This window comes from Ursus maritimus, unplaced genomic scaffold (genome assembly GCF_017311325.1).
Source record: "Ursus maritimus isolate PB19 unplaced genomic scaffold, ASM1731132v1 scaffold_1, whole genome shotgun sequence".
Taxonomy (NCBI): Eukaryota; Metazoa; Chordata; class Mammalia; order Carnivora; family Ursidae; genus Ursus; species Ursus maritimus.
In genome coordinates, this window is record NW_024423343.1 from 32,118,506 (window position 1) to 32,135,747 (window position 17,242).

At 35.7% G+C, this 17,242-nt stretch overlaps 1 protein-coding gene across 1 annotated transcript in view; it reads left to right on the forward strand.

Annotated features, from left to right (window-relative positions):
• The window catches only part of ICA1L (islet cell autoantigen 1 like), a 46,809-nt gene that overhangs the window by 17,339 nt on the left and 12,228 nt on the right, over positions 1-17,242 (forward strand). Inside the window, exons 9-11 of the mRNA XM_008687375.2 lie at positions 8,080-8,154; positions 12,912-13,166; positions 15,816-15,905. Of these exons, the coding sequence (XP_008685597.1) occupies positions 8,080-8,154; positions 12,912-13,166; positions 15,816-15,905 (420 nt within the window). The remainder of the gene's footprint in view (positions 1-8,079; positions 8,155-12,911; positions 13,167-15,815; positions 15,906-17,242) is intronic.

Sequence of the window (17,242 nt, forward strand, 5' to 3'; positions counted from 1 at the left end):
TTAAATATTTTATTTATTTGACAGAGAGAAACACAGCGAGAGAGGGAACACCAGCAGGGAGAGTGGGAGAGGGAGAAGCAGGCTTCCCGCTGAGCAGGGAGCCCAATGCGGGGCTTGATCCCAGGACCCTGAGATCATGACCTGAGCTGAAGGCAGATGTTTAATGATTGAGCCACCCAGCGCCCCCCCCCCAAGTTTTTTAAAAAAGCTTTATTGAAGTATATTTTCTTGATCATAAAACTCATTCAGTTGTATAAGTCAGTAATTTTTAGTTACTATGGAGCATTGCAGCCATCTCTATAAATCAGATTTAGAACCTTTTCATCCCCTCAGTAATAAGATTCCTCACATCCGTTTGCTATAATTGCCATTTTCACTCCTAGTCCTTTTCTGAACATTTCATCTAGCTAGAATCATGCAATATGTGGTCTTCTTGTATCTGACTTTTTTCACTTCAGGTAACACTTTTGAGCTTCCTCCATGACACAACTTGTGTTGGTACTTCCTTTTTATTGCTTAATCCATTGTATGGATGTCCATAAACTTTGATATATAGTATTTTCATTATAATCTGGTTTAAATTAAACTTTTCTTTATATCTTCTGTCATCTATGGCCATGAGTGATTTTAAATTGCGTTTCTGAAATTGCCAAATTAAGGAGATATTGAAATTAATCTTTTTGTCATTGATTTTTTAACTTAATTTCATTATGGTCAGAGAATGTATCCGTATCATACTGATTCTTTGAATTATTGAGACACTCTGTGTGGACTAAGAAGTGGACAAATTTTCTAAAAATTCCATGTGCTTGATGTGTTCTCTAACTGTTGAATGCAGGAATCTATATGTCTGTTACATCAAGCTAATTATTTGTGCTGCTTTAAGTCTTTTATATCTTTACTAATTTTTAGTTTACTTGATGTATCAATAATTGCAAAATGTGTTTTGGAATCTCTGCTATTGAAGTGGATTCTCATTCTTCCTGCAGTTTTTCACTTTATATACTTTGAGGATTTTGGAGTGATGATTGCATATAAATTTAAAAATTTTTTTAAAAATTTTATTTTATTCATTTCTTTTTTTAAAAGATTATTTGAGGGAGAGAGAACATGAGAGCAAGAGAGCACAAGCAGCAGAGGGAGAAAGAGAAGCAGAGCTCCTGCTGAGCCAGGAGAGCCCAATGCAGGGCTCGATCTGAAGACCCTTAGATCATGACCTGAGCCAAAGGCAGCCGCCTAACTGACTGAGCCAGCCAGGAGCCCCTTATTTATTTATTTTAGAGAGAGAGAGAGAGGGAACACAAGTGGGGGTAGGGGAAGAGGGAGAGAATCTCAGGTAGACTCTGCACTGGCACAGAGCCTGACACAGGTCCCAATCTCACGACCCTGAGATCATTACTTGAGCTGAACCAAGAGTTGGACATTCAACCGACTGAGCCACCCAGGCACCCAAGTTTAGAATTCTTACATCTGGGGGTGCCTGGGTGGCACAGTCGTTAAGCGTCTGGCTTCGGCCCAGGGCGTGATCCCAGCATTCTGGGATCAAGCCCCACATCAGGCTTCTCCACTGGGAGCCTGCTTCTTCCTCTCCCACTCCCCCTGCTTGTGTTCCCTCTCTCTGTCTCTCTCTGTCAAATAAATAAATATAATCTTTAAAAAAAAAAAAGAATTCTTACATCTGTTTAGCAAATTAATCTGTTATCAGTATAATGACCCTTCTGTCCCTGATATTACTTCTTGGCTTATAGTTTGCTCTCGGTGACATTAGCTTAGCTTAGTAGTTTTATTTTTGTTAGTATTTGCTTTGTATACCCTTTTCTGCACTTTCACTTTCAACTTTCCCATGTTCTTATATCTTAGGTTATGTCTCTTGTAAGTAAGATTAAGCTGGATTTTTTTAAAAGGCCCCATATATCAGTTTATCTTTCTCTTATTTGATGAATTTAGTCCATTTACATTTATCGTTATGATTTATATTTGGACTTGTACTTTCTGTATTCTCTTTGTTTTGTTCTTCCACCCCATTCTTTTGTCCTCTGTTTTGTCTTATTTTGGATTGATTAAGGTTTTTTCATTTGTTTTTAAAGATTTTTTTGTCCTTTCTTTTTCCTATGTACTAGTTCGGAAGTTATACATTTTATTTCTGTTTTTGGTGGTTTCCCTTGAATTTTATCATGCATACTTTAACCAACTGTGCCACCCAGGTGCCCATATCATGCATACTTTAAATAAAGGCTAGGTTTATGACTATCTCAGTATTCCCAAAACATTACAAAGATCTTCAACTAAACCCAGTCACTTCCATCTCACTTCACCTATAATTCTTCAATGTTTTATTTCTGTTTTTGTGATCTCCCACAAATCAATAAAAATATTTTTGTTTTTTGAATAAATATTATTTATATTTTATCAATACTTTTCCTTTGTTACTATCTCTTCATATATTTCAGATCTTAATTGTGATCTCATTTTCCTTTTCTGTAATTATAGCTTTTAGTTTGGAAGTTATTAAAGATGCCATGGTGGTAAACTTGGCTTATGTTTGTCTGGAAATAATTGTGTGGTTTTTTTTTTAATTTTTATTTTGTTGTATTAGTCACCATTAGTAATCCCCAGTTTTTGATGCATTGTTTCATGATTCATTATTTGCATGTAACACCCAGTGCACCATGCAATATGTGCCCTCCTTAATACCCATCACTGGCCTATCCCAATCCCCCACCCCTCTCCCCTCTGAAGCCCTCAGTTTGTTTCCCAGAGTCCACAGTCTCTCATGGTTCATTCCCCCTTCTGTTTACCTCCCCTTCATTCTTCCCTTCCTTCTCTACCGATCTTCCTATTTCTTATGTTCCATAAATGAGTGAAACCATATGATAATTGTCTTTCTCTGCTTGACTTATTCCAACGAAGACATACAAATGGCTAACAGACACATGAAAAAATGTTCAAAATCATTAGCCATCAGGGAAATTCAAATCAAAACCACCTTGAGATACCACCTTACATCAGTTAGAATGGCAAAAATTGACAAGGCAGGAAACAACAAATGTTGGAGAGGATGTGGAGAAAGGGGATCCCTCTTACACTGTTGGTGGGAATGCAAGTTGGTACAGCCACTTCGGAAAACAGTGTGGAGGTCCCTTAAAAAGTTAAAAATTGAGCTACCCTATGATCCAGCAATTGCACTACTGGGTATTTACCCCAAATATACAGACGTAGTGAAGAGAAGGGCCATATGCACCCCAGTGTTCATGTCTGGAAGGGCCATATGCACCCCAGTGTTCATGTCTGTTATTTCTCATTTTTGAAAGACAGTTTTGCTCAGTAAATAGTTTTAGGTTGGTTGGTATTTTCTTTCACCACTTTGTAAATATTGTTCTATTGTTTTCTGCTTTCCGTGGGGTGTTGAGAAATCTTCTATTATTCTAATTATTTAGTGATTTTGGTTTTTCTTTCTGGCTGCGTTTAGGATATGCTGTTTGTTTTTGGTGTTCTAGCTGTTTCATTACAATGTGTCTAAATGTGCAGGGGTTTTTTGTTTTTTTCATCTTTCATAGTATAAGTTGTATTTCCTGTATCTATGTCTTTTACCAATTCTGGAAAGTGTTCAAACATTATCTTTTTTTTTTAATATGATAAATATGCATACCTCCACCATATTCTTTTAAAATATTGCTTCTCCTCCGTTTTCTCTATTTTCTCCTCTGGAACTCCAGTAAGCTTATATTGGACCTTTTCATTCATCTTTCATATCTTTTATCCTCTCTTTCATATTTTCCATCTCCTTTCCTTCTGTGCTGCATTCTGGGTAATTTCTTCAGGTCTGTTTTTTACTAATTTTCTCTTCTTGCGTTTAATCTATTTGAGTTTCCCACCTCCCCAACAAGCATACTTTTATTTCTAGGAGTCCTGTTTTTTTCTTTTACAAATCTGTGCCTTGTTGGTTTTTATAGCCCTTTGTTCTTTCTCATCTTTTGACTCCTATCTATATCTGAAAATACAGATATTTGAAGTCCTTGGTGGGGTGTCTTTATTGTTTATTGGTTTCTCTCAATTTTCTTGTGTTAACTTACCAGCTTGTTTGTTTAGTGATTTCTGATGATGAGATAATTTCTGTATGCTCCTGAACTGTGGGACTCCTGGAGGCTTAGAAGACTTTTCTCTAGATATGTTGATATTGCTTCTTTCCAGAGCCAGGGAATGTTCTGTCTGGTGACCAGTATAACCTTTCCAGGGCCTTTGGCTTAACATAGGAATCCTGGGCTCAGCTCAGTTTCTTTGTGTTTGCTGAGGGCTTTGTCTCTGGAGAGCAGTGTAGGTATGGCCATTTGCCCATAGGCATCTGCCCTTCTTTGGTTGCTACACACATCTCTCTTGGTTCAGCTCATGTCATTTATTGCTAACATCTAGCAATGCATTAAAAGTTTGTTTTAGAGTTTCAGCAAGTATTTTTTTTTTAAAAGAGGGTGCTTCTGAGTATCTAGTCTATTTTATTTCCAGGCAGTATTTTTCACTGGTCATAATAATAGGAACAGTGTAAAAATATTCAGTATTCCTGGGACCAAGATCACACCACCACTACTTGTAGGAGAGGAAACTGGGATAACTTTTCTGAAAAACCTATACATCCCAGAATTTAATTCAATAATTTTACTTTTAGAACTATCTTAAGTAATTTGAAATGCCTTCAAGCATTTAGTCTCTGGGGTATTTACCAAAGTGATATTTTATATAATGGAATAAACTATGCTATTCGAGCCAGCTTTTCTTTCTTATATACCCGTGTTGATACCAATCTCATACACATTTGTAGCATTAAAATGAAATAAAACCAGGAGCACCTGGGTGACTCAGTTGGTTAGGTGTCCGACTCTTGATTTTGGCTTAGGTCTTGTTCTTGGGGTCATAGGATTGAGCCCTGTGTTTGGCTCCGTGCTTAGCGGAGTCTGCTTCTCTCCATCTCCCTCTGCCCTTCCCGAAAGAAAGAAAGAAAGAAAGAAAGAAAGAAAGAAAGACCAAACCCCACATAAGTCCATACCAAAAGCAATGTGGAGTAAAGCAGATCATTATTAAAGGTTTCTGGGGAAGAGAGAGGAGCGAGATTACCCTGTGTCTTATACAGTATATCTCCTTAAAGATCCTTTAATACCTCTCCATTCCCCAAACCCTTTTTTTTTTTAATTTTTAAAAAAATTTTATTTATTTGAGAGAGTGAAAGATCATGAACAGGAGGGAGGGGTAGAGGAAGAAGCAGACTCCCCGCTGAGCGAGGAGACCCACATGGGCCTCAATCCAGGACCCCAGGATCATGACCTGAGCTGAAGGCAGAAGCTTAACCAACTGAGTCACCCAGGCACCCCCCTCCCAACTCGATTTCTATAGCTTACCAAAATTCCTGTGGTGTGTGACTGTCACCCATTCCTTCCCTGCCCTCAAACTCTTATTCTCCTCTTTACTTCCCTAGCCACCTCCAGAATCTCTTTCCCATTCCCAGGTTTTTCCAAAGTTCAACTGAAATCTTTACTGATAGTCTATTTTTTTATCTTTTGTAGTTTTTCATCATCTTTATGTCATTTGAACTTAGAACCTTATTTATCCTTTGCTTCCTTATCTTAAATCTAAATAATACAAAGTTCCTTATACCTTTCTTTGATTTTGTTTTTCTTTTGATTACTTTGGTTGATTTAACTTTTTCCATTTTCTTTTGTAGTATCGCAAATTGAGCATCAAATTTTAAGAAAAGTGTAGTATAGATATTTACCTTGTCCTTAGACATATTACACCCTCTAAGCTCACTATACAGCAACACTAGTCATGTTTTATGTAGGAGACATTTACGTTTCATCATCTTTTTAAAAAGTGCCCTTGATAATAGTTGAAGTTGTCAAAATCTGGGCCTTTTTGTTTTTCTTTGCTTATTGTTTTTTTTTTTTTTCCTGGTCTATGTGTTTATATTGGGTTGCAAATGAGGTACAGGTGAATTATGTGGGAAACTGGATCCCAAATTAATGATAGGGCATAAATTGTCTCAGTATACACCCTAAATTTGGAGATAGATTTGTTTTTTTTTTTTTTTAAACAAAAAAACAACTTTTTGCCTGGGGAGCTTCGGGAGTATGCTGTCTTTTAGCACATATGTTTGATCTTTCCCTTCATATGAAATTACTACTACTCTCACTTTGGTGGAGGTGAGGAATGGGGAGAAGCTGCTTACAACTCTGCATGTAAAATAAATATCTGTTGTGCAGAGACATGGAGATCAGGCAGAACAAAATAAAAATGGACTTTCAGAGGATACAGAATTAGACACAAGTCCACCAGGAAAGGGATAGGCTTCTGAACGTGAAAACTTTTTTTTAATTGAGGTATAAATGACATACTAGTCTCAGATTTACAACATAATGATTTGATATTTATATATAGTGTGAAAGGATCATCACAATAAGTCTAGTTAACACTCATCACCATACACAGAAAATTTTTTTCTTGTGATGAGATCTTTTAAGATTTACTCATTCAGCAACTTTCAAATATGCAATACAGTATTAACTAGTCACCATGCTATACATTACATACCTATTATTTATTTTATAACCAGAAGTTTTTACATTTTGGCCCCCTTTACCTATTTTGTCCACCTCCTCAACCCCTGCCTCTGGCAACCACCAAATCTGATCCATCTGTGAGCTTGGTTTTTGTTTATCTTTTTGTTTTTTAAATTCTACATATAAGCAAGATCATACAGTATTTGTCTTTCTCTGTCTTATTTCACATGGCATTATGTCTGTAAGATCCATCCATTTGTTGAAAATGGTAAGATTTCATTTTTTTAAATGGCTGATTAATATTCCATTATATATATATATATATATCTCACATTTTCTTTACCCATTTATCCATTGATGGTCACTTAGGTTGTTTCCATGTCTTGGTAATTGTAATAATACCACAGTGAACATGGGGGTGCATGTATCTTTTCGAGGTAGTGGTTTTTGGGTTCTTTTTCTTTTCAGATAAAATACCCAGAAGTGGCATTGCTGGATCATTTGGTGGTTCTGTTTTTAATTTTGGGGGGAACCACCATACTGTTTTCCAATGCAGCTGTACCAATTGACATGGAATGTGAAAACTTTTAACTTTCAGGGGAAGATGTAACAAAGGACCTGAATACCTATGGGTATTATAAAGTTATTTGTGTGTGTGTATACACACACACACACATATATATAAATTATATATACTGTATTACAGATCTTTCTCAACTTTAGATGGGGTTATATCCTGATAAACCCACCGAAGTTGAAAATATCTTAAGTTGAACACCTGAAACTAATATAACACTGTATGTTAACTGTACTGGAATTAAAAATTAAAAATTTTTAAATCAAAAAAATAAAAAATGTATATTCTTTCTATACCAAAACACGCAAATATCGTAAGTCAAAATGCATTTAATATATCTAACATACTGAACAGCATAGCTTATCCTGGCCTATCTTAAACGTGCTCAGAACACTTATATTAGCCTGCAGGTAGACAAAATGATCTAACACAAAACCTGTTTTAAAATTAAGTATTGAATATCGCATGTAATTTATTGAATACTGAAACTGAAAACAGAATGGTTTTATGGGTACAGAAGGTTGTTAAGTGTAATCAGTCGTATATCCTGTGATCACATGGCTGACCGGGACTTGTGGCTTGTAGCTGCCCAAGATCACAAGAGAGTCTTGTATCACTAGCCTGGGAAAATATCAAAGTCAAAATTTGAAGTACGGTTTCTACTGAATATGTATCTCTTTTGCATCATTATAAAGTCAAAAAATTGTGAGTCAAACCAGTATAAGTAGGGGACCATCTGCACACAAATATACATGTATACACACATATGTATACACACATACACACAAATGTGGTTTTTATATGTGGTTCTTTAAATTTTTACATGTCCATTTTGTATGTATTATAAACTGATTTGGTCAATTGCACACTTAGACTGAATTACTACAAAATATTACAGTAAATAAGCATGTTAAATTTCTCCTTGTTCAGTTTATCTTCTATGTGCTTTTGTTTCAGCAGCTGAAGATCACAAAGAAAAACATTTTCAAGTAATAGAATTTGGAGCACCTCAGTTTTCTAACTCTGAAAATGGTAAGAAATTATAATTTCATCATACATATGGATAATTTATTATTTAAAATTCTTTAGTTTTTATTTAATAATTATTTCCTTAACACTAAAACCTGTATAGATCTCTACACAGGGATACAACCATGTATTTCTATTTTGTAGCATATCACAATGGAAATAAAGTCATTATTTGTTTTGTATGTTTGGGCCCTTGTCCAAATGTATCTGTGTAACTGTGAGGACCGGGAGGACGGTGTCTGTCTCACTGTCTGATGTGCCTCCACCATCCAGCGGTTGTAGACACTTGGTAAATACTACTTTGAATATCTTTCTCAATCAATTATGTGACAGATATTTTCTCCCACTTTGTCACTTGTCTTTTGACTTTTCATGTAGTTGTTTCTTGCCATGTAAATGTTAAAAATAACCTTATGTAGTCAAATTTATTAATCTTTACTTTTATTGAATCTTGATTTTTGTCATATGCAAACCCAGGCTAGAAGGGTTCTTTTATGCTGTCTTCTAGTATTTGTTTCCTTTTATTTTTTACATTTAGATCTCCAATTCACTTGGAGTTTATTTAGCCATATGGTATTAGCAGTGGCTTAAACATTATTGTTTTGCAAGTGGCCATCCTTTTATATCATTTTTTAAAATGCTATCTTTGTCATGGGAATTTGAGATAACTTCCTATCATATAGTAGGTTTCTATATGTATTTGGGTCTGTTTCTGGACTTTCTTTATATTTCATTGATGCGTGCATGCACCAATGACACATGGTTTTAATTATAGAAACTGTCTTTTGTGTTTTTATATCTGGTAGGGCTAGTATCTTTTTCTTTTCATTATTTTCTTAGCTATTCTTGCATGTTTATTTTTCAGTATAAATTTTATATCATATTGTCTAGCTCCATATAAAAGGCTCATCGTTCCTTTTGTTGTGATCACATTCAATGTGAAAAATGGACAGTTTGATTGTCCTAACCAGAAACATGGGACATTTTTCTATTTGTTAAAATTTCCTTGTGTATCTTTTATATAGTTTTTTTCATACAGGATTTGAGCAGTTCTTGTTATTTCTAAGTATTTTATCTTTTTTGTTGCCATTATAAATGAGATTTTCTTTTCATATGTATATTTATATTTTTCATATACATATGGTTCATATACATATATATGTGTAATCTATATATATTTTAAGTAATCTTTATGCCCATCATGGAGCTCAGACTCACAACCATGAGATCAAGAGTTGCATGCTGTGTACAACCTGAGCCAACCAGGTTCCCCTTTTCCATTATATTTTTAATAGGTTATTATTTTGTGTATATAAATGCTATTGATTTTTTGCAGTTAATATTCTGCTACCTTGCTGAATTTTTTTGATTTGAGTTAGTTTTATCATTGATTTTCTAGGGTTTTCCAGATATACCAACATGTCATTTGCAAATAGAGATAATCCTGTTCTTTACCAATTCTTATTACTATAATTGATTTCTTTGGTTTAATTGCATTGGTTACTACCTCCAGCACAATGTTAAATAGTGGTAGGCATTTCCTGATTTTAGTGGGAGTTCCTGTAATGTTTCTGAATTAATTAGGAATGCTGGCTTTTGAAATGAGGTATATGTTTTGTGAAGTTAAAGAAATATCCATATGTTTCTAATTTTTTAAGAGTTTTTATTAGGAATGGTTGTTGAATTTTGTCAACAGCTTTCTCAGTATGTATGCCAGCTATTATTTGATTTTTCTTCTTAAATGTATTAATATGAACTGTACTAATAGGTTTCCTGATATCACCCTCTTTGCATTCCAGTTATAAGTCCAGCTTTGTCATTGTGCATTAATTTGTTGATATTTTATTTACTATTTTTGCACTGCTGTTGATTTCCCTGTGAAAACATTTAGGCAGGTACTTTTTGTGTTTTCTTCTCTATGGAAATTGGTCTGTTTAACCTTTCTATATGTACTGGGATCAATTTTAGTAAATTTAATTTTTCTCAAGTTATTCATTTTGCCTAGATTGTCAGATTTATTTGCAGAGACTCGATAAAATCTCTTGGTTTTTAACAGCTTTATTGAGATATAAGTTTAAAAAATTACCAATTCTAAATGTAAAATTCAGTGATTTTTAGTAAATTTAGAGAGTTGTGCATATATATGACACTGAATATTAGAATATTTCCCCAAATTCTCTCATACTTGTTTACAATCTTAACTCTCAGGCCTAGGAGGTTACTAATCTGACTCTGTCTCTATAAATTTCCCTTTCCTGGACTAAAATTGTACAAAAGGTAATCTTTTGTGCTTGACTTTATATGTCTTCCGTTAAGCCTAATGTTTTTCTAGATTCATCCATGTTGTTGCATATAGCAGTAGTTCATTACTTTCTTTTCCTTAATATTTAAGTGTAAAATACACATACCATCCTGTTTTAAGTATAGAAATTCAGTGGTATTAAATACATAATATTATGCAATCATCACTACCATCCAGCTCTGTAACTCTTTTCATTATAAAATTGAAAGTCTGTATCCATTAAACGATAATTCCCCATCCCCCCACCTCTGCCCAGCCCCTGACACCCAACATTCTCCTTTATGTCTCTATGAATTTGACTACTCCAAGTACCTCATGTATGTGGACTCATACAGTATTTGTCTTTTTGTGACTGGCTTATTTCACTTAGCATAATATCCTCAAGGTTCATCCATATTGTGGCATATTGCAGAATTTCCTTCCTTTACAAGGCTGAATAATATTCCATTATATGTATATGCCACATTTTGCTAACTACTTCATTACTTTTTATTCATGATTGTATTCCATTGTATGGATATAGCACATTGTATTTATCCATTTACCAGTTGATAGACATGGATTATTTATGGGTTTTGGCTATTATAATAGTGTTGTTATGAACATTCAAATACTTCTCCAAGTGTGGACATAAGATTTTATTTTTCTTGGTTAGATTCCTAGGAGTGGAATTCCTAGGTTATGTAGTAAATTTGAGTTTATCTTTTTAAGGAACTGCCAAATTGTTTTTTCAAAATGGCTCTACTACCATTTCATTCCCACTAGCAAAGAATAAGGTATCCAATTTTTCCACATCTTTGACAACACTTGGTATTGTCTTTTTAACATGTACATTTTAGAGCTTTTAATTTGTGGCTTTAACTTGCATTTCTCCAGTGATTTATGATGTTGAGCATCTTTTCCTCTGTTTCTTGGCCATTCATATATCTTCTTTGTTGACAAATCTATGACGACCTAGTTGCCTATTTTTTAATTGGGTTATTTACCTTATTATTAAGCTGCAAGATTTCTTTTTTCTTGGTGCAAGTTGTCAGATATATGACTTGTAAATATTTTATCCTAGTCATCTTATTTTCTTAATTTTGCCTCTGGAAACACAAAATTTTTTAAATTTTATTAAGTTCAACTTATTATTTTTTCTTGTATGGCTTGTTCTTTGGTATCATATCTAGAAACTCTCCCTACCCAAAGTCACGAAGATTTTCTCTTATGTATTCTTCTTGAAGTTTTATAATTTTAGCTCTTATATGTAAGACTATGATCATTTTGAGTTAATTGTTGTTTATGGTGTGAGGTAGGTAAGTTTTTAATTTTGTTTATTGCATATGCACATCCAGTTGTTCTAGTACCATTTACTGAAAGGACATTCCTTTTTCCATTGAATTTTCTTGGCATTTTTGTTAAAATCAAGTGACCAAAAAAAAAAAAAAAAAGTAAGGTTTGTTTCTGGATTCTAGTTTCTGTTCCACTGATCTGTGTATCGGTCTTAGGCCAGTACCATATTATCTTGATTACTGTGGCTTTATAGGACATTTTGAAATTAGGTGGTACAAGTCCCACAGCATTGTTTTTTCAAAATTGTTTTGGCTATTCTAACTTCTTCGCATTTCCATAAAAATTTTACAATCATCTTGTCAATTTCTATCCAGAAAGACTACTGGGATTTTGATAGGTATTGTGTTGAATTCATACATCAATTTGGAGTTAATTGCCATCTGGACAATTTTGATTTTTTCAGTCTATGAATGTGGGGATTTTCTCGTTGACTTTCTGTGGTTTGCCTATGATGTATCTAGATATGGATCTCTTTGTATTGATTCTACTTGGGTTTCATTAAGCTTGTTGGATGAGTACATTGATGTTTTCAGGAAATTTGGAAAATATTATCCATTATTTCTTCAAATTCTGCTCCCCACCTCCATCCTTTTGAGACTCAAATCAGAGTCTCCATCTTATGACTGTGGTCTTCTTATCTGGGTGGGAAATGGGAGCTTGCACCTCTTGACTGCACTGCCCAGACTTAGCCAACAAGTAACTGAGGACAGGATATGAAATGCTGACATCCTACCCCTCCTGGGAACATAACTGGGGGGGAAGGGAGCCTTATGTTTTTGGCAGCAAAGGTCTAGAATAGAATTCCATTGTGCTGAATTGGGAGGGGGGTAGGAAGGGAGTGATTCTTAGTTTGAATATCATAGTCTGAATTTTAATAGATTGTCTTGAGTAAATGTTTCCTCATATGTGGCCTTGGGACAATTTCTAGAAACCAGCCTACCCAGTTAGAAATAATTTCTCATAAACTTCCAATCAGTTTAATTGTTCATTATATATTATGTTTAAAAAACTTTCAAAAATTATGTTAATGTATGAGAACAATGAAACATTTGATTTGCCTTATGTCCTGCTCTCGTTTCCTCAAAAAGAAAAAAGCCATTCTATTTTTATTTTCACTCAACAGTTGCAAAAGATTTACCTGTTGATTCACTGGAAGATGATTTTGAGAAGGAATTCTCATTTCTCAACAACCTCCTAAGTCCTGGTTCTTCAAGTACTGGTGAATTTACCCAAGAATGCCAGACTGCCTTTGGGAGCCCCGGTGGCAGCTTCATGTCTCGGGAGGCTGCTGTGGGGTCTGAGCCTCTTGCTCATTCCTCACGATTCCTTCCTTCACAGCTCTTTGACCTTGGCCTTCATGCTGCTGGAGCTTTTAACAGTAAGTGCCTATGAAACATTTGGACATCCATGACTTACTTTATCTTTCTGAAGCAAAACTATGCATATGTGGATGGTAAAATCAACAAGGATATTGATTTAACTTCAGTACTACTAGATAAAATCTGTGTCTCACCCATCAACTGAAAAAATAACAAATATTACCACTGGAGTGTATCGACAAGGGTTAAACAATGGCTGCTTTCCTGCTACCTCCACCAAACCCCACACTTGGTACATTGACTTTCCCAGAAGTCTTCCCTACACAGGAAATCAGGGTCTTATTTTAAACTCTTGACCTGCTAAGTTACCCCTACCTAGGGCAGGTGATACAGTTTCTTCCATCTAGCAAAGCTTGGTGTATTCTCTTCCCATGGGTTCAGAGTAGACAAGGATAGTTCCATGGCAGCCTCCTGGGCAAGGCAGCAGGACTGGACGGTGGTGGTAGAAAGCTGGGCAAGGTGTTTTCCTAAGGGCCACCTGCTTTGTTTATATGTCAGGGACTCCCTCTTCTGACCTACTGTCCCACCGGCCTGTGTCCAACCCATCACCGTCTGAGTCATTTTGCTCCCCATTTCCATATTGGTTGCTAAGTACTGTCAATTCTATTTCTAGAACATGTCTCCAATTTCATGCTCCTCCTTTCTGCCACTATTACCAGGGGCATTTAGAGCCTTATTTGGTTTCCTGGGCTGCTGCAAGAGTCCTCCTACCAGCCCTTCCAAATCCCAGGTCACCTTCCATGCTTGCCCCAGAATTCTTTCTCCAAGAGGCAGATTCTGATGTCAGCACTCTGCTTACATTTTTAAAAAAATGAAGGACCATGGGCTCTGGTCCATTGTGCCTGCATTTCCAGTCTTCTCTCTTAGCTTACTTCAAAATACTTACCATTTTCTATAACTATATTGACTATTTTCAGATCCCTCTGAGACATCATTGCTTGTGTTGCTGCTCTCACTTATGATGTGCAGTAACGGAGCGTGGACTTGGGCCTGTGTGTTAGATTCCCAGTCCAGTGTTTTCTCCATGGCGGCCAACACTTGAATACTTCTTCAGCACTGCCCAGTACATGGTTCTTCCACCTCTGGCCTCCCATAGTGCCCTGTTTTCATGGCTGTAATCATAGTTCATCTTGCCTTCTGGCCTTGTCTTCCATCCCCTAGTAGATTTTATCCTTGAGAAAATGGTTCACGGCACCTAACAGTATCTTAATGCATTGTTCTTTGTATTAAAATACTTACGTTCATACTATATCTGCAAGACCATCATACTTTATCCAGTCTGTAAGCACCTAAAGGGCATGATCTGTGGGGTGATTTATCTTTGTGCTTTCTATGACAGCAGCATAAAGTTAGCTCACTAAATAAAATCAATAGCAGTTTAATAATCACTCAATAGAATTTATTAAATAGCCTAAAAGTAGGAATACAGTATTATTTGATAAAGAGGCACTATGTCTAGGATAATTCAGGTGTTTTACTACAAAATTTGAGAAAACAATTACTCTTATATGCCTTATGAGTGGCCACTATAATAGTTACAAAGATTTACAAACAGATTCATTCTCCGAGTGAAATCCTACTTCTCTTTCTCCTTAACTTGCCGCATCGCTAGCAGCACTGGATTCTTCCTTTCTGGCAGTACATTATCAACAGTATTTCTTCACCACTCCGAGTGTCTATCTGTTCTGGTCCATGCCTGCAGGCTGACAGGATGTTCCCATGCAACGGCCCAGGCACTTGATACTCAGTGTTTAATGAGTGTCTTGCTTAAAATCACCAGGCAGTAAACAAGAGGGAACCAAAATCTGGTTTTCTGCCTCCTAATACAGGACTCTTCCTACTTCACTCGCCTTTTCTATATTTCTACTTCTTCTTCTCCTGCAGTGTAAACCGGGAAGTGAACTGCTCTGAGTTAAAAGGATCTATGTTCTAGGAACCCTAAGTGAAAACATGGGCTTCAAATGATCTCTTCTGTACAAGGAAGATAGTAGGCAGGATAATCTAAGTTTGTTTCTAGTGCTGTATTATAATTATAGCCTAAATAATTTCCCATGTTACAGCAAACATTTCACTGTCTTAGTAATAGAGTATTCATAATGATACTTTTTAATGACTGCATAGTATTTTGTCACATTTATCTCCCATAATTCCTTCCTTACTGTTATGACTTTTTCATTTTGTAGATAATGCTGCAGTAAACATAATCATACATGTGCTTTTTTTCTTCACTTAAATTATTTCCTTAAGGTAAATTTCTAGAAATAGGATTACTGAGTCTGACGGTATAAACATACTTAAAGGCTTCAAGATTCTAATTGTCAGGTCTATTTCCTCTCTCCCAACTCCTTAGAAATTCTCTTTCTATACCTTATTTATTTGTAGTTGTTTAAATAAAGAAGACTTGTATATTTATTTCAAAACCACTTTGAAAACTGTAAGGAAGTCTAATTCTAGCTACAACTAAACTTAGATGATTTGACTAAAATACATAATTGCAGATACATTTTGTCTTCTGTGTCTTATATTGTAGAATCTCACCCTGATAGAAAGATTTGAGGACTCATTAGATATTTTTAACTTTTCTTATTTTTTCTGATACTGCTTCCTACTTAGACTAACAATGGATAATTCCTTACTTCCCTCCCCAGGCTGGGCCTCCCAAGGGGGATTAGAAGTTCCTCTTTCACACACTGAAAACCAGCCAGTGCCTCCACAGAGTCCAAAGAAATTAACAAAGTGTAAGTTATTTACTTATATTATTTGCCATCATATTAACAGTTGAATTCAGATAAATTTCATAAAGGATCAGTTTATAGTGTTTGCCTCATATTGTCCAGAGAAATATTTTTTTAATAATAAATTAAAATGAAAGTTATAGGGGCACCTGGGTGGCTCAGTTGGTTAAGCATCCAACTCTTGATTTCAGCTCAGGTCGTGATCTCAGGGTTGTGAGATCAAACCCTAAATCAGGCTCTGCTCTCAGTGGGGAGTCTGCTGGAGATTCTCTCTCTTCCTGTCCTTCTGCCCCTCTCCGCACTTGTGTGTGCTCTTGCTCTCTCTCTCTCTCCCTCAAATAGGGACACCTAGGTGGCTCAGCCAATTAAGCCTCTGCCTTGGGCTCAGGTCATGATCCCAGGGTCCTGGGATTGAGTCCCACTTCGGGCTCCCTGCTCAGTGGGGAATCTGCTTCTCCCTCTGCCTGCCACTCCCCAGGCTTGTGCTCTCTCTCTGTCTGAAAAATAAAATCTTTTAAAAAAATAATAAGTAAAATCTTTAAATAAAATGTAAGTTAAACCTGGCCATCCCTCATCATGGAAAAAATTGAATAGCACTTGTGAGCTTGTCACAGTAAACTAAATTGTGTGCTTTATTTTTTTATATTTTGTGTTAAGGTTTGTTGGCAATGGATAATACCATTAGGGATAGAGGTATTCTTTTATTATAAGATGTCTATTGACAAACAGTGCATTCAGGCATTTAGCAAAGGGCCTGGCACATAGTAACTGCTAACATTTATTGAGTACTCACTATATTGCTATCTGCAGAATTGGTCCATGTTGTAATTACCATGGAGGGTATGCACAGAAAACAGACACTCTGTCAGGATTTTAGATACATAATAATCTTAGTCGTTGATGTTGGTTTTTAAAAATTTTTAATTGGAAGGAATTTCAAATGTACAGAAGTGCTGCGTAAGTGAAAACAGCACAAAGAACACCTGTATACCCTTTATGGAGATTCATATAGTGTTAGTATTTTGCTTTATGTATATGTGTGTATGTGTGTAATGCATGTGTTATTTTATTTTGAACCACTTGAGGGTGAGTTACATACATCATGACCACTTACCCCAAAATACTTGTTTGTATTTCCTAAGAACTGGTATATTCTCTTGTATAACCACAGTATGCTTGTAAACTTCAGGAAATTTAATATTAACATAATACTTTTTCCATAATCTACCATGTATTTTATTCCAATTTTGTGAGCTGACCCAGTAATATTCCTTACAGCACTTTCTACCTCTGGACAGCAAGTCTGGGGTCTTGTATGCAGTTGCCATGTCTCTTTAGCC